Source organism: Zootoca vivipara, chromosome 11 (assembly GCF_963506605.1).
Source record: "Zootoca vivipara chromosome 11, rZooViv1.1, whole genome shotgun sequence".
Classification (NCBI taxonomy): Eukaryota; Metazoa; Chordata; class Lepidosauria; order Squamata; family Lacertidae; genus Zootoca; species Zootoca vivipara.
Window position 1 is genome coordinate 19,795,694 of NC_083286.1, and position 22,347 is coordinate 19,818,040.

Here is a 22,347-nt window from a genome sequence, read left to right on the forward strand (position 1 = left end):
ACCCCGAAAATAAGCCATACCCCGAAAATAAGCCATAGCGATAGGTAGTTTAACCTTTTTTAAATTAACCATACTTAATTTTAAAAAACAAGACACCCCCTTAAAATAAGCCACCGTGGTTTTTTTGAGGAAAAATAAATATAAGACGGTGTCTTATTTTTGGAGAAACGCGGTATACAGTATGTGCAACAGTAGAGGCCTGGCTGGAAAGCTTAAAGTCCGCCACTGCTACACAGGAGATGGATTGAAGTAAAGGAAATACAAATTGGCCCTGCCCCCGCCCCCTTGCTATGAGCCTGGCGGAGTCATAGATCTAAAAAATAATGTTGACTAGCATACATTGGCCAGCTTGCATTTTGACTTGAAATGTTTGTTTTGGGCTTCTCATAAGTATGTAAAGGCAAGAAGCGGGTGGAGGGATTGCCAGCTCGCGATGGTGCTTACCTGAGAGGTGCCGAAACTGCGCTCCGGCACGCTCTGGTTGCATAAAAACATGGACCATGGATATTTGACAGTGGAAATTCAAGCTTCCAATCTTGTGGCTATACTAGAGCAGAAGGGACGATGCAAATGCACGTAACACTAAAACATTGTTTAGCATTCTATCCAAACCAGGTCACTATGTCATATGTTGGAATTATGCGGCGAAGTCTGAAAGATCTAAATTAATTCATCCCATTGACTTTTCCTGGCACTTGAAATATTTGACTCATTGAGTTAATTCTAGTCTCTGCTTCTGCAGCGCCTAGTTGATCTCCAGCAGCAAATTTCATGCGGTTCCTCAGCATAAGGAAGTTGACATCTAAGAAATCTGGATTCAAAGCTGTATCATGATGACAATAGAAAGAAACAAGTCTTGGAACTTTATGAGTGGCAGAATAAAGTGTGTGTCACAGATGATGTGAGTTAGAAATCAAAAGCTTTCAAGTTGCATCTTCCCCTTAAGGTAGAAACTTCAGTCACTGTTTGAAAAGTGAAGCACAGACATTAAAACAAATGTGGTCCACAAATCTGCAATGATGGCAGTGCTTAGAAATAACGGGCATATGGCCACTGTATTTTATTCAGCACAACTGGTTCTATATATTGTAAAAAGAAGGCTCAGAGCAGCAGGATAAAGAAATTCAAACAATTGCTTGTTTCCAGCCTTTCATTGCCTGATAATTTGCAAAGAGCGAGGGTTTTTTTTCCATCTTGTAGTTAATGTTAACTTCTGCCTATGAGAGGAGATATGTCATTTGGACGCATTATGATTATAACTTTTTAGTTAAAATCTGATTCATTTAACACCTTAATAACTGCAGGGTCCGGTATGGTTTCCAATTGGATGGGAGGCTGCGTGCTGAGTTTCCTGCACTGTAGGTGGTTGGACTAGATCAGGCACCCCCAAACTGCGGCCCTCCAGATGTTTTGGACTACAATTCCCATCATCCCTGAGCACTGGTCCTGTTAGCTAGGGATCATGGGAGTTGTAGGCCAAAACATCTGGGGGGCCGCAGTTTGGGGGTGCCTGATCTAGTCCAACCACCTACAATGCAGGAAACTCAGCACGCAGCCTCCCATCCAATTGGAAACCATACCGGACCCTGCTCAGCTTAGCTTTGCAAATGGCATGTCAGATTCCAGAAAGCTGCTTTCAAAACTTGCTGTCTATTAGACCAGACAGTATTGAGCCAGAGGGGACACTGCCTTTGTGTAAGGCAACTCTTTATAGCTTCACTGCTTTTATGCATCCACAGTTCCAGGTAAAAATGTGACACAGCTGGCCTAGAACATTGAATTGAAAAGTGTCCTGGCATGGGACATTCATCTATTCTGAGCACTGACCGGGGTGTGAAGGAATGCCACCAACACTGCAGGTGCCACAGCAGATCAAGTAGACACAAATATTGGGTCTTCTGAGGCAACACATAATGAAATGGTTATATCTGCTTTTCTCTGTTTTGCTGCTGGAACACTTCGAGTGATCCCCTTGCTGTTCAAACACTGTTGTGTGGGCACCACACTCAAGTTGACCGCTAACATCCATTCCTTCGGAACTTGCTTTCATTGCCACGGTGCTTGATTTGGGCCATCAACAAAAATAGCAGAAGATGCTGCAGTAGCTGGGGTTGTTGTCTGGGACCTGGTCGCAGCCCATCTCAACTCGGCTCACAAAGCTACTTTTTCAGTTGGATAGCATTGGACCCTATGATTATACATCCAACCAGAAACACCAGTCATGAGATCACATCCAAATAAATCAAATTATTGTTGAGTCTGACCAGTAATGAGATAAACTGCTTGGTTGGCAGACTAGAGCATCTGATACATCTGGAACTATGTGGAATTAGGAGAGTACTCTAGTGACCAGGTCCCTGTAGAGCGTTGATGTTTTTTCTGAGCCTACCATTCCAACCTTCTTTGTGCCTTTTAATAGGTACGTCCAAAGTCCAGTTGCAGTATACATATGCAAACAAACAGGACCTGCTCCACACAAAATGAGGGGTTTTGGTTGATCTAGGTTAAGATTCTTTTACCATAATTTTTAATTGGATTCAGCATTGTTTACTTGCTTCACCGTTGCCATGCATTGCTCACTAAAGATACCAGCTGTTCCTGAGGGACATACTATGCTAGGATATATTTTGCTTTATTTAGAAAATGTGTCAGATAAGAATGGAAACGACTTAAGGGACAAATTAAAGATTCTGCTTCCCAGCAAAAAATAATAATGCACATTTCCCACAAAAAAAAAAATTCAGTCTAAAGATGACTAGGGATTTACTGGTACTATGACACATTTATAGTATGCACGTTCAACTTCCCATATTTGCATTGTTGACGCAGGAACTAAATGTAACATAAAGTAGTACCTGCTTTGGGTTGGGTTACATGCACGACTGATGCACAAAAACAGATTGCCAACCTCATGCGTCCTGCTGAGGAACAAAGATAACATGTTTTATCTGCAAGCAAAATTTAGCAAGGAAATTGTATTTCATAGAAATCAGCACTCTTGATAATGTCAGTAGGAGGACACTGGAAAGCATGAAGAATAGTTGAAGGCAGCGTTTGCATTGGCCTATGTGACATTGTCTAGTAACTGAAACATGTTAAGAAATGGCACTGTCAGGGAGAAGAGAGAACTCAGGGAGCTAAGAACTCTGGACTATTGATTCCGACTGCAACCTTTATTGTAAATGGGATGCAAGAACCTTCTTGGCTTCAGCTGTATTGTATAGAAATATAGGGGCAATGCTAACAGGAAAATGGGCTCTTTGCCCTTCTACCAGCTGATATTGTAAAGGGTGCACACCTGAGGAAGAGTATTTTTTCCGAAACTTCGGATCATCCATTTCTTAGGATATTGATGGGAGAAATATGTGCGGCAATTTTTTTTTTTTTGCTTTGAGCTACATTTTGACATCAGTTGTCAAAAGCTGCAGGGCAGGAATCTCTGTCAGCCTTTACATTTCCTGCTTAAAACTATATTTGTTCAAAGAAACCATTAGGCATACCACGTATTTTGCATATTTGATTCCTGGAACAAGGAATTAAAATAAGAAGAGGATCAGCACGAACCATACTATCTACTAACCCTCCTAACATATTAAGACTAGTAACAAAACCTTTCTTCTCCTTTACATATGGCTACATATGCAGGCAAGGATTAATCAATATTCAGTGTGATTTAAGAGGTATAAATATTAGAGGAACTGTTCTAGGTCTTTGAGCTCAATTAGACAAGATGATGGGAAATCCATGATTGGATTTCCCATGTGTATGTTAAAAAAAACCATCCAATAAGAGTAACAGCTGAGGTGTTTTGCTTTCTGGAAGTTTCTATACACCATATTTGGCATGGTGTAACTACTATGTGCAACAGATTCAGTAAACTAGCTTCCAAGCGCCACGGGTTCCTTCTGTGCCCATGGACATTCACTGCAACATCTCCATCACCCCTAAACCCCAGGTAACAGGTGGTAGAAAACCAGAGCTGCTAATGTGTTTCTGTTTTTGTTGAAATTAAAAAATTGTCCAGTAGCACCTTAGAGACCAGGTAAGTTGGTTCTGGGTATAAGCTTTCATGTGTATCTGAAGAAGTGTGCATGCACACAAAAGCTTATACCCAGAACATACTTGGTTGGTCTCTAAGGTGCTACTGGACATTTTTTTTAATTTTTAAATTTATTTTAACCTCACTTTAACATTCTTCTACAAACTCGAATCTATCATTAAGCCATCGTTTACCATGATATCCCAATTCAGCCACTGTTTAAAGGAACACTTGATTTAAAGGAGGTGTTTGATTTTCATATTCAACAAAAGTTCTACTTCGCTAACTGTATCCAATATTTACGCTAAAGCTGTAATGCTTCCCGTAAGGAACAGGGGATGTAGGACTGGGGGGGGGGATCCATTGGCTGCGTTCAGTGGGAAGTGTTTGGACAGATCTAGGGAATCGGTTCCCAAGTGTGCTTACCTAGAAAGCCCTTCCATTTTGTGTTGGTTCTCATGCTTCTGGAGCCTTGTGTACAACATTCCATGGCACCATGCATAGGAGTGTTCTGGCAGAGATAACTATGCAGCTGTCCTTGCACCTGTCTAAGTGTTCCCTTTTGCAAAGAGGAGCACTGAATCACCATTTGATCCAGATGGATGTGTTGGCCCACAGTCCATCTTCGACAGCTGGATAAGATTTTTTTTTTTTTACAGTCTCCCCGCCGAAAACCATTTCTCCCTGGTGGAAAAATATATTTATGGCGGAAAAGCCTCCTATTTATTTTTTAAAGAAGTGTTATAAAATTATGGTTGGGTTAGTACAATCCGTAGAAACTATTATCTTGCAAAACACTAGAGGCTATCCAATGAAACTGATTTGCAATAGGCGCCAAACGAAAGGCCACATTCTTCATTTAACGCATAACTAACATGCACAGTTTGTTGCTATACGATGTGGTGGTGGTGGTGGTCACTAGCTTAGAAAGCTCTTTTAAAAAAATGATTAGACCAACATGTTGTAGACAGTAACACTTATCAGTAACTTTTGACCATAGTGGCTGAAATGGAATAGCCATATTCAGGAGAGTATGCCTTTGATCCAGATTCTAAAAACCAGTTATAGGAGATAGCACTTGCCCTGCTTTGTTTTGCTGCTGGTGTTGTCATTAAGCTGTTCACAGCTAGAGTGAGTTCTGGACTAGATGCAGCTTTGATATGGTCCAACAAGCCAACTCGGTGTTCTTACTTAAATTCTCTTCACGTCACAAGGAACACTCAGTATAAACACGCACAATGTTTTATTTATAACAATTCTAGACTGTCAAGAAAACAGACAATTTCTTTATAAACTCTAATAATTTTAAATACATGAAAGGAAGAGCATAGAAAGTACCAGAAAGCTGTCTAGCCCAGTTCTTAAACCTACTAAGACTGCAATCCTAAACCCTCTTAAAACACAATCCTCTACATACCTTGGATTGAACAATATGGAACTCAGTTGTGAGTTAATGCGTAGGGTTGTGTTGCGCAATCCTGTGCTCACTTAAGCCCCACAAAAGTCAATGGGACTTACTTTTTTGAGTAGACATGCATAGGATTGCAGTATAAAAATTCTCTCAAGTGCCAAAAACCGCTTGCAGGTTGATTTTCTTTTTCTTTTTAAAAAATTTGAATTATTTTTTCCTCAATTCCTAAAGAAAAATATGCAAAAGTTTTTGTTTGCTTTTAGAAGAGTAAGCTGCCTTGTACCAACTGATAGATTCACATTTTCCAAAGGAATTATAACAACCTTCAATAATACCTTTGATCTTTACCAGAGTTTACTTCTGTTAGCTGGGCGCTACCAACTGGCTAGTTATGCTCCGACAGGTGTGCATGCATTTCATTAGGAACTAGCTTTGTTATGCTTGTAAGTCCCAACTATTTACAGTGCAAACATCTGCAGAGAGTGAGCTCACATGCAAAGACCCATTCCCTACATGTGTTCATGGTGTATGCATGGGGACCAGGAGAGAGGCTCATTGGCACACGTGATGTTGGAAGTGTGTAGTTGCTTAAACACTGTGAATTCGTGAGTAAAATGTTTGCATAGGGGTGACAAGTGACTTCAAATCTAGATTAAAAGCATTACAATTTATTGTATTTACAGAGTGCAGTATGTTTCAACTATGTATGCAAAAACCCAAGGATTTGCCCAAATGCCCCTCTTCTGCTCTCTTCCCCCCCCCCTGAAAAGCACCTGTGCTTTACATCAAAATATCACTCCCAGGATTCAAGCCAAAGGGTGGTATTCAATTATGTTTAGCTCAGAGTAGACACGTTAGAATTGGTGGAAAGGTCTAAGTTTGGTCCATTCATTTCAGTTGATCTATTTTCAGATAAAGTCGGTAGGAAGCTGCTGCAATCTGATGAGGAGGGAATATAGCAGAAATGGATTTCTTTTGTGCAGAACTCCATTAGCAAATCACTTTGCACTTTCCTGAGACTATGACCAAGATGGTTCTGGAACAGTGCAATGGGCCCAGGTCACCTGCGGCTTTCAGAGAATACAGTACTGTGATAGTAGTAGAATAGTGCCTTATAGAGAATAGAAGAGAGTTAGAAGGGAATCTGTGGCCCTTTAGATGTTACTGGACTAGAACTCCCATCATCGTTTACCATTGGTCTTAACATCTGGAGGGCCATTGGTTCTTCTACCTTTGAGCTTTTTTCATCTAAACACCTGCTCTCTATTCATTTCACAGGAATGCCACCCAAGCCCCGTAGGCCCAGGTGTATCTGAAATTACACTAAGCTGAAGGCAGCTGGCAAACTGTGAACAGTTCGATCTGTTTCCCTTTTCTCACACTTACATAAAGAAAGATTCCTGCTGGAACTCCTTCGCACTTTACAGTTTTAAACGCACACTTAAAACATCCTAGGTGCGCAGCTAGAAACATGAATGGAAGAAGCATGTTTGCAGACACAAATGTTGTACTCCTCAGGGAGCTTTGTTTGGCTGTGGCTCCCGGAGAAGTGTCTATAGTGGGTGGCAAATCTGGGTTTGCCGCTGCATAATATGCACATACACCTGAAACTACATAATGTGTGAAATAGCTCTTAGTTAAATGATACTAAGAGAAAGGGCAAACTAAGCACACTATGTTATGCAAGTAATTACTTTAGTTGGAAGCTGCCTTTTCAACATGTTTGCACAAAACTGCAGAAAGTTGAGCAAGAAGAACGGAGCAGGATATATCGCACACAACTGGTTTTTCTTTATAAATCCCTAAAGCCAAGATTTATCAGCTCTGTTTCAAAGCTTCTCCTCATAGAATGCGCACAGTTAGGTAGTTGATGGTGTGGTGACAGGGAGCAGCATAAAGCATCTCTTTTTCTGCTATAGAGACTTGCCATGAACCATGCTCAGTTTGAATGATCAGCCTAGTCCTGTGGGTGAAAAAGCTCAACAGCTTGATGCATTTCTCCCAGATAAGCTGCTGTTCTTCTGTATTTCTAGAATAGCTGCAGGTTTGTCCAAAGTGCCTGAGAGTTGAGGGGAAATGGTACTTAATTGAATTATCCTGAAATGGACTCACAGAGGTTGAAGAAAAAGGTTGACCGATTATGATACTTAATTCTAAAAATTCCATCTTCAAAGGGCCCTGTGTGAGGGGCAGGGTAGAGAGTATCTCCCAATGTGGGAGGCTGGGGAAAAACTTCCAGATGAGAGCTGGTAGGATTCACTCTTCTGTGTGTGGAATAAGGGTTCAGATTTAATTTGGATGGAGGGCTCCGTAATTTCCTTTCCTTCTTCTCTGCTTTCTCTTCGTCTTTCCTTCTTTCATTCCTTTCCTTCTTTTTGCTTTTTTCTATTTTTCATTTCTAGATTAGTGTGATTTTTATCGTGTTTTATGTTAAAAACTTTTAATAAAACTTGGTTGCTGTTTTTCAAAAATGCCATCTTCAGCTCCTCTTAGTTTTAATGAACCATTACTATTTAAATGCATTTCAGCTTTTCCTTTTTGTTTTGTGCAGTTACATTTTAACTTTGATGAAATACTAGAGGACCCTGCTGCCCATTTACAGACACTTCAAAGTCCAATTTTAACATGTGTGGCTAAGTTACAGGTGCACATAAGGGGAGCCTTTTGGATCAGGCCAATGGCCCATCTAGCCCAGCATCCTATGCTCACAGAGGTCAACCAGATTCCTGTGGGAAGCCTGCAAGCAGGACCCAAGTGCAACAACACTCTGCCCACCAGCGGTTCCCAATAACTGGTATTCAGAGGCTGGGACGCGGGTGGCGCTGTGGTCTAAACCACTGAGACTCTTGCTCCTGTTGCTCTGTCCCAGCTCCTGCCAACCTAGCACTTCGAAAGCATACCAACACAAATAAATAGGTATCACTGCGCTGGGACGGTAAAGGTGTCTCTGTGCACTCTAGCATTCATCACGGTGTCCTGTGCACCAGAAGCCACATGACCCAGAAATCTGTCTGTGGACAAATGCTGGCTCCCTCGGCCTGAAAGTGAGATGAGCACCGCAACCCCATAGTCGCCTTTGACTGGACTTAACCATCTAGGGGTCCTTTACCTTTTATTCAGAGGAAGCTTCCTTCTAACAGTGGAGGGAGATAGCTCTTTGTTGATAGCTGCGGCTTCTGCGAATATTTATATAGTAATCCTCTTTTTTAAAAGCCATCCAAGTTGGTGGCCATCACTGCCTCCTGTGGGAGCAAGTGCCATCTTTTTAACTATGTGCTGCATGAATAACTTCCTTTATCTGTCCTAAATCTCCCAGCATTCAGCTTCATTGGAGGTCTAGTGTTATTATCCGGGTTCGACTAGAATGATCTCACAATTCTAGATTCTATTAGAGAGGGATAAAACTTTTACAGAGGTCAAGGGGTAGAGCCTGTTGTTACAATGCTATACCCACCATGCATGCAGTGTCCACCACAGTGGTCTGCATGCTGGGTACCTATCCCTCCCCAGCCAAATCGGCAACAGACGGTTAATATCCCCAAGTATTATGCTGCCTGCCTGTTCTCATTTTGTATGCTGCTTAAGGTAGATACTTGGCAGAAAGTGGGCTTAGAAGTTTATAAACAAGTGTGCTTTCTCGTGTAGAATATGACAACCCAGCACTTTTTCTTCTGTATTTTCTTTTGTATATATTTATAAATTTATTTGGTTTTCAGAGTAAAGTTTTACAATCACATATCCAACATGCAACCTAAAAACAGATTCCAAAGAATCTCCTGGACTTCCCTCCTACCCTTGGTGGGTCCTATTGTTAATCATTTCTTCCTGCATCTTTTTTTTTTTTTTTTGATAATCCAAATCTTTTACATCTCCGTTTTGTCCAAAATTTGCCATTAAACTACAACTGTTGTTCCAATCCTACTAACAGTTTTAGCTGTTCACATTGGTTTTTAAGATAAATTATAAATTTCCCCCTTTCCTTATTACAATTTTGGTCTTCCTGATTTCTGATTCTTCAGGTCATTTTTGCCATTTCAGCATAAGCCATCAACTTAATCTGCCATTCTTCTTTGGTCAGGACTTTATCTTCTTTCCATCTCTGGGCCAATAACATCTGCACAGCCGTGGTCACATAGATAAATAGTCCTTTCTGCTCCCTTGGGATTTTGGCACCTAGGATTCCTAAAAGAAATGCTTTTGGGGGGGGTTAAAAGAAAAAGTTAAAAGAAAAAGTTATTTTAAACATTTTTTTTCAACTCATTATATATCATTTTTCTTCTGTATGCTGCTACTAGCTGGTGTGGGTATCCCCACCCTCTCACTGTATATAAGGGTCTGGTGACTTCTGTTTCAGTGTATCTGAAGAAGTGTGCATGCACACAAAAGCTCATACCTATGACAAACATAGTTGGTCTCATAGTTGGTGCTACTGGAATGAATTTTTCAATTTTTTGTTTCGACTACGGCAGACCAACATGGCTGTAACTAGAACCAAAGTTTATTGGTTTGTAGTTAAATAAGGTTTACTCAGAGTAGATCCATTGAAAGTAATAGACCTAAGTTAGGTAAGGTAAAGGTAAAGGGACCCCTGACCATTAGGTCCAGTCGTGACCGACTCTGGGGTTGCGCGCTCATCTCGCATTATTGGCCGAGGGAGCCGGCGTATAGCTTCCAGGTCATGTGGCCAGCATGACAAAGCCGCTTCTGGCAAACCAGAGCAGCACATGGAAACGCCGTTTACCTTCCCGCTGTAGCGGTTCCTATTTATCTACTTGCACTTTGACGTGCTTTCGAACTGCTAGGTTGGCAGGAGCTAGGACCAAGCAACAGGAGCTCACCCCGTTACAGGGATTCGAACCGCCGACCTTCTGATCAGCAAGCCCTAGGCTCAGTGGTTTAACCACAGCACCACCTGGGTCCCTAGACCTAAGTTAGTTATGTCTATTTATTTCAAAGTGTCTACTCTGAGCAGGACTACCATTGGACACAGCCCATTGGCTCAGAGGTTGATGTTCAATTTCAGAGATAACATATAAAATCAGACTTTTTAAAAGCTGTATGTTCAAATAAAAATAAGCACGTAGCAAGCACAGTAATTTATCTTGCCTGTTCCCAGTGGCATACTACGGAACAGCTGTCCCACCTCCTTGATTGTAATAGAATGTAATGTTTTGTTTTAAAAGTATATATCTGGATCTCAGAATTAATTACTACAGTGTTTCCAACTGGATAAATGATTAAGAACCAATTGTGAAATTACACTCTGAAATGAAACACTCAGGGCTTGTTAATGCTTTTCTTGGCATGAGGAAAGGACATATAGGTCTCTAATATTAAATGGTGTTTCAAAAGGGCGAGTTAGCACTTTGTTTGCCAAATGGACTTTCAAAAGCCGTCTTTGGTTACAAAGCTTGACTGTCTTTGCGTAAATCATGGACTGGCTACAGCAAAATAGCTTTGTTCCAAAAGATAATCTTTGGCAGCCAGCATCAAAGGTTTGGAATTCTGGAAAGGGTGAAAAGAAATCCCTGCTTTTACACTGATTTATCTTGTAGGTCAGCAGCACCTCTGTGAAATTTGCCTGGGAATTATGGGATATTTTCTGTGTTGTGGGGGGACGACCCCCATCCTTTCACTGAATCAAAAGTTTTCTGCTTTTTAAAATTATTTTTATTTAACAGTGGGGGGGAGAAGAAGAATACATGCCTAGAATCCAGCAGGTGGGAGATGAGAGTGAAGTTACTGCTTTTAGGGAGTTTTACTGCAATTTGGAGCATTGGTTTTTATAGTATCTAAATTTATGAGTTCATATTTTTATGGTATAGTCTCATGACACATTCACTGTGCTCCATCATGCCCTGTTCCCCATGTTGCTGTTCTTGATTTACAACTCGTGTGACTATGAATCATTCTCCTGGAAGGTCCCTTAATCCCTTGATAAACCTAAATAATGTGTAGTGTTTTTAATTTATGAGCTGAGCCATCTTATACCTACCTAGAAGAAGGAGCATTTGCCTAAAACTTTGGTCAGCGATCAGTGTATTTAGATGTGTCTCATCTAAGTGCTATATAACACTGCACACTCACAGGATTGTATATGTGACCTGCACATGGAAGGAACAAAGCATAGTCTCTTTCTAAAATGCATTTATTACATATTACATTTATTTCCAACCTTCCTTCCATGTTGGACCACAGGTCGTCATACATAAGAGTTCCCTGTTGGTTCCCTACCCAGACCCAGACCCAGTTTAAATTTTAGCAGCATTGCTGCAGTATGTGCCTTCAGGAGATAATCTAAGCTCCTGCCATCTAGTTTTCTGTGTAGACAGCTTTTTTTTGTTTGTATGGGGAAACATTTATTTTTGTTTGTTTGTTTGACCCATTTTATACGCTGCTTAACACCGTACTCTCTAAGCTGTGCATTCAGTGTGGTTTCAAAACAGATACAGAAGATGAAAAAAGTTTCAACAATTCACCATAAAATTGTGTGAATCCTACTTAGCAGAGTGAAATGGCACAGCGGTTTAAATCAAATGTTGCCCCGCTTCTCAAGAGCCAGGGTTGTGTAGTGGTTAAAGTGTTGGAGGAGCATGGTTCAAATTCCCACGCAGCCATGAAGCTCACTGGGTGTCCCTTGGGCCAGCCACTCCCTCTCAGCCCGTCCTACCTTACAGGATTGTTGTACGGGTATACAGTAATGGGGATGACGAGGAAAGGTCAGTGTCATAACTATTCAATCAAAGCTAATGTGTTCATGATGTAATTACTTAAGTCATCAATACAAATATAATCGAAACCCAGTTCTTAGGGAGAACTAGGTGTCGAAGGACAAAAGGTGTTGTTGTTTTTTCAGCCGAGTAAAAACCAGCAGCAAGGAGAGGAAGCAAAAGTACTCACTGATAGCTTGCAGCATCTTCAAGTCTTTCTTTAAAAAAAAAAGATGTTGGTGCCACTATATGTTAGAGCCTCATGAGGCCTGCTGTCAGGGTGGTTTTTCTTCTTCTGAAATGAACATATTTATTATTTTATAGTGGATGCCTTGAAGGGCAGGAGAGCCCCCTTTGTTCCTTGTAGGCTGTCCAAGGCCTATTCTTGTTTGTAGTGGCTAAATGCAAGTTGATGGAAAGCTCTTATGCCCTCGTTTGTCTTTCACAGGGTGAATTGAAGATATAGTCTCCCAGCTGAACTACTATGAGGTCAGAAGCCTTGCTGCTATATTTCACACTGCTACACTTTGCTGGGGCTGATTTCCCAGAAGATCCTGAACCAATCAGTATTTCGCATGGCAACTGTGAGTATGAAAGGCAGGGAAACTGCGCTTAGATTTCTTGTACCCAAAGTTTCAAGTCATGGTTTATTGGTCAGTGAGATTTAAATTTGTGAGTACAGTGGAACCTCGGTTTACGAACACCTCGGTTTATGAATTTTCGGTTTACGAACGCCGCAGACCCATCTGGAAAGGATTAATTTACTTTCAATGGGAAAGTTCGCTTCAGTTTATGAATGCTTCAGTTTAAGTACTCCGCGGACTGTCTGGAACAGATTAATCCACTTTCCATTACTTTCAATGGGAAAGTTCACTTCAGTTTATGAATGCTTCAGTTTATGAACAGACTTCTGGAACCAATTGTGTTCATAAACCGAGGTACCACTGTACTACACTCTTGTTTCCTGCTGCGTCTCCTTAGACCTATCTTTCCTCTATCCCAGACCTTCCAAATGTCCATATTTTTCAGTGACATTCCCAGATTTACAGAAGCCATCCAGGCTTTTTTTATTTGCTCTCAGAATGTCCCGCTCTTCCTTAGGACATCCCTATTTTCATCGGAGAAATGTTGGCGGGTATGGAGTTATCCGACCCCCGAGCCATCTAAAGGCAGCCCTGTATAGGGAACCTTTTTAATGTTTACTGTTTTGTTTTGTGTTTATATATGTTGGAAGCCACCCAGAGTGGCTGGAGCAACCCAATCAGATGGTGGGGTATAAATAGTAAGATTATTATCACAGTCATACCTTGGATCTCAAATGCCTTGACTCCCGAACAAATCAGCTCCCGAATGAAGTGAGTGTTTCCATTTTCAAACAATTTTCAGAAGCCAAATGTCCAGCGCGGCTTCCGATTGACTGCAGGAGCTTGCTGCAGCCAATCAGAAGCTGCATGTTGGTTTCTGAATGTTTTGGAAGTTGAATGGACTTCCAGAATGGATTCTGTTCAACTTCCAAGGTGTTGTTGTTGTTGTTGAATAGTACATCCCTATTTTCAGTGGAGAAATGTTGGAGGGTATGCGATTCCGCATGCTAACTCTATCCTTTTGCTACAAACCAGTAAACAAAAACTTGCTTTGCCATAATCTTAGAATGCAAGAGAGCGAGTTCCCGCACCTGCTTTTGGTCGTATCTCAACCCACTGCCCTTTTCAACCTGGTTCCTCACTCCTTCAACAACAAAAATGCCACTTTTCATGAAATGGCTCAACCAACAATCTGTGAAATACTATTTCTATTAACGTCCTTTCAGTGGTGCTCAAACCAGAATTAGCCACGTCAAACCACAGAGCCTAGGGCTTGCCAATCAGAAGGTCAGCTATTCAAATCCCCGCGGTGGGGTGAGCTCCTGTTGCTCTGTCCCTGCTCCTGCCAACCTAGTAGTTCGAAAGCACATCAAAGTGCAAGTAGATAAATAGGTACCGCTCTGGCAGGAAGGTAAATGGCGGTTCCATGCACTGCTCTGGTTCGCCAGAAGCGACTTAGTCATGCTGGCCACATGACCCGGAAGTTGTCTGCGGACAAAACGCTGGCTCCCTCGGCCAGTAAAGCGAGATTAGCGCCGCAACCCCAGAGTTATCTGCACCTGAACTTAACTGTCAGGGGTTCCTTTACCTTTACCTAGTATGAGGAATTAGATGTACCACAGACAAATCCTTAAAAAAGATAACCAAATTCGGGGGAAACACACCATTTAGCACAGAAATGATGATGCATATACTAAATTGTTGTGTGTACACGCATGTGTACTCCATTTTTGCAGTTGTAATGTAAAACAGAATTTAGAAAGAAATAGTTTCCATTCTAGACCAGCTCTTAGTGGCAGCCTGCCTGGAAGCAGATTAACATAATATTCTCTTGCCCTTCAGGATTTAGATGTGTAAATGAGGAAACCTTTCACAGTACCTGGCTGTACAATGCCAGTCAAAAGTAGTTCTTGTAAAAAAAATTCCCTTTTTTAGTTTCCACAGTGTACTGAAGTGCTTTGAGCCACATCACAAAATCTATAATTTGTAGTATTTGAGCAATATTTGCTCCATCCAAATGGGATAACGAATGGGGGGCCAAGAGTCTTCATTGCTTTGATAAACCTAAATTAATGGAAGAAAAGGTACAGGGAGAATACTGGGAACATGGAAGCCTGTATTTGTTTCTTCTTGGCTGCATACACACTACATACAAACTGTACACTCTACCAGTTCTGAAGAAACAGTTGCAGTCTAAATCCTAGGAGGTCCAAAATTAGGCTCTTTTTTGCCAAAATGCAAGAACTGCATAATTTGCACATGAAGTTAAGTTTCCACTCTAGAGTTACGCTTGTTGAGCAACAGTTTCACATCTCTGTACTACAGTATATATTTATGTAGCTGTTTTTAAATCTCCTGTTGGGTTACCTGGAACAATCAAACCTACCAATCAGACTTAGCCTCTGGTACCATCTGAGTGTGCCTCAAACTTCCCAGATAATATAAATTTCTCTCAATGCTACCCCTGTAACTGAACAATGGATTCAGCATTGAAGACAATTAGGATGTAGTGAGTGTCTACATTCACTGTATCTCAAAATTATAGGTAAGTGGATTAGAGGTATAATCTAGCTATGGCAATAGGCCAAAATGCTGACACCTTCGTCCTAGAGTCCATCAAAATCACTGTGTCTTATTTCCTGGAAAGATATATTTAGGTTTAGTGTATAATTTCATTTTCATGGTGTAATTGACAGTGTCCGCTTCCCAAATTAGAATCGGAGATAACAATTCTTTTGTCATATTGTCTGGTCATCTTGAAATATTTCATAGCAGAGGAATGGGCACGCATACACCCATACATCCCACTCAGTTTTAACATGTCAGGCAGACAATCCACATGGAGGTAGACTCCACAAAAGGGAAAAGAAGATTTTACAAACTAGGTTCCATGTAAAGTGCCTCCACTGCATATTTATTTATTTTTATGTTTGCGACAGAGGACACAGGGAACTCCTCAGTCATATAAAGAGGTCGCCAGCCCAGTAAGAGACTTTATAACACAATCTGAGAATCCCTGATTTTTATGGCGTTAGGGTTCATCCAGTGCTCCAAACATTTTTTGTTGCCAATTAATTTGTATTCATTTTTTGAATTTAGAACACAATGCCAAATTAAAACTAATTTGATACTTCTTCTTTTTTCAAAAACTGGCTCGCCGCTCTGTTTCTCAGATATTTCCATTTCTTCCCCTTTTGCATTCTGCTTATTTTACAGATTGGACATCCTTTTTTTCCTTTTCTTTTTTTGCAAATTCCTCATTCCTCAGCTGTCCCTTTACCAACTCTTGCAGATAGCTAAAACAAAATTATATCAAATAACAACAAGGTTATATATTGATTTAAAGTTTATAGTTATTTAAATCTTTCAATCTTCTTTCTAGCTTGCTTGCAACTAATTTTTTTTTTTATCCCCGGTAGTTTCCATTCTCTGCCTGCTTGCGCAATCATCATTAGTGGTCCACACATTTGGACTGCCTTAGTAACCATCTAGAATGTGTGATCCTGCTGATCCTGCAGGGCTTTGTGGGATGGAAGGGATTTTGCTTGACATCATGCTGAGCTCCGTGGGCATTCATAAGCAGGGGAGGTTTATCTGCTTCCAAAGCAAAGTGCAGCTTAAGGGAAGAGACCCTGCCTTTCTAACAAGTTCTGGGACACAGGAGAAGGGGGTCCCAGTGAGGTCCCAAACAGCATTAAATTAAGTCAAATCTCTAGCCCACTTCTCTCTGCCTTGGGGCAGGCACTCACCAGAGCAAAAGGTACTGTGACCAGTGCATAGCTGTCAAGTCTCCCGTTTTTCGCGGGAAACCCCCGTATTTAAATCCATTTTCCGCTGTTATCCTGAATGGCAAAATATCCCGTAATTCCCCCGGATTTATAAGGAAGCAGCTCCTGCCAGCCGAAAATCGCCTCTGTGCATGCCCGGGCATGCACAGAAGCGATTTCTGGTGCCCAGACATGCGGACACAGGCATGTTTGGACATGCGCAGAAGCGACTTCTGGTGCCGCGCCGCTGCTGATCCCTTATTTTCCAATCCAGAAGTTGACAGGTATGGACCAGTGGCAACCTAGTGGATATATTTGTGAAGCTCTGGATGCTTTCTGTACTGCACTGCAGAATTTATATTTCAAGGGCAAGAAACCAAACTGACTAAACAAAGAGCTACCAAATTGCTAGAGGGTTTGCTCAATCCCCTGAACCGCATCACTCACACCAACCTCATTTATCTCTGCATTTGCTATTATGGATTAGTGGCAGTCATCACAGCAGCGCAGTGTGGCTTGTACAATCTCCCATCTCACCCCCAGAAGATTGTATTTTTTCCCCTATAGTATAATCACTGAAAGATGTGTGAAATTAGCAGTTGGTTAGAGTATTATGGTTTTCAAGTCGGCTCCTTCCCATAAAAGTCTCGCTAGTCCATTCTGAAGCCGCCATCTCTGATGCTTCAGAATAAAATTAGGTAAAATAAGAGAATGCAATCTACTTTCCATAAACAACCTCATAAGACTGTCTGCGAAGAAAATAAAAAGCAGGTGCTTTTGTAGAAGCAAAGCTCAATTAATGGCTCCCCTCTGTTCCTAAAAATAAGCACAATTAGAATGTTGCCCTCATCATGTGGGCAGCCCGTAGATCGGCCAGTTTGGTATCTTTCAGTACTTTGTTATAATCACTAGACAGCATGGCTACTGCTGTAATTGCTGGCCTTCTATAAAACATTGTTATGCTGACGGATCATCTCTGGCAGGCAGAATCCAGCTATTTAAAACTCTGCAAAGAGTGAATATAAACCCAGGTGTAAATGCTGGATTGCCTATTAACTTCTAGCAATTAAATGCTCTTTGGGGGGTGGGGGTGTAACAATTTTTAAAATTGTGAAGAGTATAACATCCCTTTCGTGACAACAAAGAAGCCAATCCTGTTGAGCAGGGCTATTTGTTGCGTGGATGTTTAACCCTATATGCTGAGAGAAAGAAATCAGGGCAGGAATTCTGGATCCTGCAGTTGAGGATATAGACCATCTGAACAACTGTTTACATGCTTTCACTGAGTGTCTCTCAACTTTTCTTCTTTCAACTCCTCTCTGCTTTTTACAGATACAAAACAGTATCCGGTGTTTGTGGGTCACAAGCCAGGACATAACGCCCCACAGAGGCACAAACTGGACGTCCAGCTGCTCATGATAATGGACAGAACCCTCTACATTGCTGCTAGGTCAGTCCTTGTTTTTTTTTCTCTTCCAAACTCTTCTCAACAACACAGACAACTCTTCTTTTAGGTTTATTTCATAGCTCAAAGGGAGAGTGACATGAGAAGGGAACATGGGGCCTTCCACAATTGTGTGAATTGTCCATTGCAAATGAATCACCCATACATCAGTTTCAAACCTTGTTTTTTGCAAGCTTCCCTCCAACTCAGGAATCGCTGTAGCTATTTTTCCCTGCTGATGTTTCACCCCAGACTGTAATACAGTCATGGGAAAAAGAAAATGCACTCTCTTTGAAACCTGTGGTTTTACAAATCAGGACATAATAACAATCATCTGTTCCTTATCAGGACTTAAAATTAGGTACCGGTAAATACAACTTCAGATGAACAACAACGAATGACATATTACACTGTGTCAAATGATTACTATTCTGTCCTGATAGGTAAAGGTAAAGGGACTCCTGACCATTAGGTCCAGTTGTGACCGACTCTGGGGTTGCGGCGCTCATCTCATGTTATTGGCTGAGGGAGCCGGTGTATAGCTTCCAGGTCATGTGGCCAGCATGGCAAAGCCGCTTCTGGCGAACCAGAGCAGCACACGGAAACACCTTCCCACTGTAGCGGTACCTATTTATCTATTTGCACTTTGACGTGCTTTCGAACTGCTAGGTTGGCAGCAGCTGGGACCGAGCAACGGGAGCTCACCCCATCACGGGGATTCGAACCGCCGACCTTCTGGTCGGCAAGCCCTAGGCTCAGTGGTTTAACCCACAGCGCCACCCACGTCCCAGTCCTGATATGTAAAACCACAGAATTCAAAGAGGGTGCACTTTCTTTTCCCCATGACTGTACCACAACCTCACACAGAGATACAGGAAGAATTTCATACATTGATACAGGAAGTATCGGCACCAGATACTCATGTAGGCAAACCCTAGATGTTTGCAACATCCGTATCATTGGAAGCCACCATGTGAGAAGCTCTTCTGTATGGTGCAGTGGGGAAATGAAAGATCTCCACAGGGAAGTGTCTACCTCGGGGGTCATGTAAGTTAGAGAGACTTCCTCCTTCATACCCTATTAGTAGAGAAAAAACTAAGGAAGGGCCACAGATCTAGATATCTATGAATGCCAGCTCCTGGGGGGACCACAAATGGGAAAGGGCTATTGTGTTCATGTCTTGCTTGTGGGCTCCTGATAGGGACCTGGTTGGCCTCTGTGGGAATAGGATGGTCTTTGGTCTGAACCAGCAGGTATCTCCATACATTCTGAAAGATAAGACATTCATATTGATGGAGCCCACTTGCTAGGCCCAGCCTTGAGTAATAGACCCAATATTTTTGGTGCATGGTCTAATGGGTAGGGGGAGAGCAAAAGAAATGGGATTCTGACTAAATATATATATGTTTCAGTTGAACTTTGTTGCACTTAGAAACATGGAAGTCATCAATAGATGAAACATAGTCTTCACAGGGAAAAAAGGTTCCTTCAACAACAACAAAAATGGCAGTTATGTGGGAGGCAACAAATGACTTTGCTGGCCTCCATCCCTCCTCATAGTTCCCCTTTGGCTTTTTTATTTATTCAAAAAAACTGCAGCCTCAAGGGCTTGGTACCCCAGTCGGAATTTATTTGTATTCCAAGACTTGTGTTATATGTCCAGTTAGGGCTTAATCCTGCTGGCTGGATGCTTCTGGCTGATGCCTTCAGCATTTTTTTTTTACCAAAACAACTCATAATATACAGTAGCTGCTCCGCACTTGGGAATATTGGAATCATTATGTTTTTTAAAGAGTTTTTGATTTAAAGTACACAACTAATTGCCTGTTTTGGAGAATAAACAAGAATAATCCATGTTGCATGAGTACATATTTGAAGCAGAATTAAAATTTAATGTCATTGGGATACTAAGCATATTTTATAGTAAAGCAAAGAGATCAGGAGAGAGAACGGAGGGGGAAAGATGTGTTTACACTTCATTTCTTTCAAAGGATTTGGCAAGTTTAATGTTTATTATTATTATTATTATTATTATTATTATTATTATTATTATTATGGGACCTAGCTGCTGAGCCAGCTTCCTTCTTTGTGGTCTTTTTGGAAGCAGCAGTGAGCAGTTTTAAAGCTCTTAGTAGAAAAGTCACAATTAAGGGCAAGGTCTTATTTAGCAGCATGAAGTCCAATGGGGGCTTGTGGTGCAGGTTGGATGTCTTGCTTTAGCAGGAGCCATTTTTTGAAAGTATCAACTTATTAGCACTCTTGCTCTGTGTACCAGTTGAGTTGTGTGAGTTGGCCCGAAGTGTTCTCTCAAATTCTTGAGTGCCTGCATAAGGTCTAGTTTACGTGACCATCTGGACAAGTGGCAAGCACTTCAGATAGCTGTGTTCATTGGCTTTCTGCCCAAGGGGAGCTGCTTGGGCATAGGCTTCTCAACATATGTGTAGTATTTCATTGCTAATCTGCACTGGGGTTGCATGGAAACACCCTATCTATATTTCCATCCTGTGACCAGTTTACCATGGACAAGGGAGGCAAATGATTTCAATAGGGTTTTTAGCAGCCATTACATACATACACAACGTGGGTGGCGCTGTGGTCTAAACCACTGAATCCAGGGCTTGCCGATCAGAAGGTCGGCATTTTGAATACCCGCGACGGGATGAGCTCCCGTTGTTCGGTCCCAGCTCCTGCCCACCTAGCAGTTTGAAAGCACGTCAAAGTGCAAGTAGATAAATAGGTACCGCTCTGGCGGGAAGGTAAACGCTGTTTCCATGCACTGCTCTGGTGTGCCAGAAGCAGCTTAGTCATGCTGGCCACATGACCTGGAAGCTGTCTGCAGACAAACACCGGCTCCCTCAGCCTATAGAGTGAGATGAGTGCCACAACCCCAGAGTCGTCCGCGACTGGACCTAACAGTCAGGGGTACCTTTACCTTTACATACCCCAAAGTCATTTGAACTGGCATTTATGGATAGCAATGAAGGTTGCTACCTCTTTGAGAATGCTAAACATTTGCCCGTTGGCATATGTTAATGCAGGCATCCCCAAATTGCGGCCCTCCAGATGTTTTGGCCTACAACTCCCATGATCCCTAGCCAAGAGGACCAGTGGTCAGGGATGATGGGAATTGTAGTCCAAAAACATCTGGAGGGCCGAAGTTTGGGGATGCCTGTGTTAATGCATACTTGATTACACAAAAATTTAAAAGGGCTTCTAATTAGAAACTAGTTGGGCCAACTTGCAATTAGTCAGGTGGCAACCAAAGCTGCCAAGTTCTCCCTTTTTTTAAGGGAAATTCCCTTATGCTGAGTAGGCTTCCTCGTGAGAAAAGGGAAAACTTGGCAGCTATGGTGGCAACTTCAGATGCAATTAGCAAATTAGTTACTCCAGAGCAGTCCTGTTAGAAACTATAGGCGTAGCCCACAACTTCAGTAAGTGAACAGTGAAATTCTTCAAGGATGTTGTCATGGTCAAGGCCTGCAAATTTTTGTGTTTGTTTATTTGTGCTTTCTCATCCCATTTTCCTCCAAGGAGCTCAGGCTGGCATACACAGCTGTTCCCTTCTCCATTTTTATCTTCACGACATGCTGTTACACCATAGTTTATCAGGAGAAGTCTTGAAAATGGATAGTGGAGATAATGGCAAGGAGGCAGTGGGTCCACTCAGGGAGGGGGAACCCCACAGAGACTATGATGTTCACAGGCCTTCCAAAATCTGGAGCCTTCATTACATTACAATGTTATCTTTCTTTGCTCCGAAGATATGCAAAAACTGTTTAATTCCAAATGTCACTTAAAAGTTCCTTGCTGAGCTAGGAATCTGTGTGACAAGTAAAAATTCAGAGCATACGTCACTTTTATATTTGGGTGACAACCTGGAAAGTGAATAATCTACTCATAATGCAGAGTCACTACCAGGAAATAGTACAAGGAGATTGTTCTTTGGCTCCTGGCTTTTGAGCTGTGGGGCTCCACAAGGCCCCATAAGCATCTCCTATGCTATATATCTATATTGTTGAACTGTCATCTGGGCATTTGGTACACAGTATGTTGATACCCAGCTCAATCTCCCCATTCTATTGACATCAGGAGAGGCCATGAAGGTGCTGCATAGGTGGTTGGGGCCAGTGATGAACTGGATGGGGACCAATAAACTGAGTTTGAAACCCAATAAAATGGAAGTGCTGTGAATGGGTGATTCCCGTGCCAAGGAATTAGGTATACAACCTGTTCTGAGAGGGATTGCTCTCCTCCTGAAGGAAAAGGTCGTAGTGTGGGAGTACTCTGGGATTCCAGGCTTCTCACTGGCTTCTGTGACTAGCAGTGCTTTTGCCCAGCTTAGGCTGGTTTGTCAACTAAGGTCATTTCTTGACTGGGATAGCCTCTCCTCAG

The 22,347-nt window shown here is 41.9% G+C and overlaps 1 protein-coding gene across 6 annotated transcripts in view; it reads left to right on the top strand.

The window, feature by feature from the left end:
• The window catches only part of SEMA6A (semaphorin 6A), a 185,311-nt gene that overhangs the window by 75,234 nt on the left and 87,730 nt on the right, over window positions 1–22,347 (top strand). For all 6 annotated transcript variants that reach the window (XM_035100287.2, XM_035100288.2, XM_035100290.2 and 3 more), the window contains exons 2-3: window positions 12,609–12,744; window positions 17,844–17,961. In XM_035100287.2, coding sequence (XP_034956178.2) covers window positions 12,645–12,744; window positions 17,844–17,961 — 218 coding nt within the window. In that variant the 5' untranslated portion in view covers window positions 12,609–12,644. The remainder of the gene's footprint in view (window positions 1–12,608; window positions 12,745–17,843; window positions 17,962–22,347) is intronic.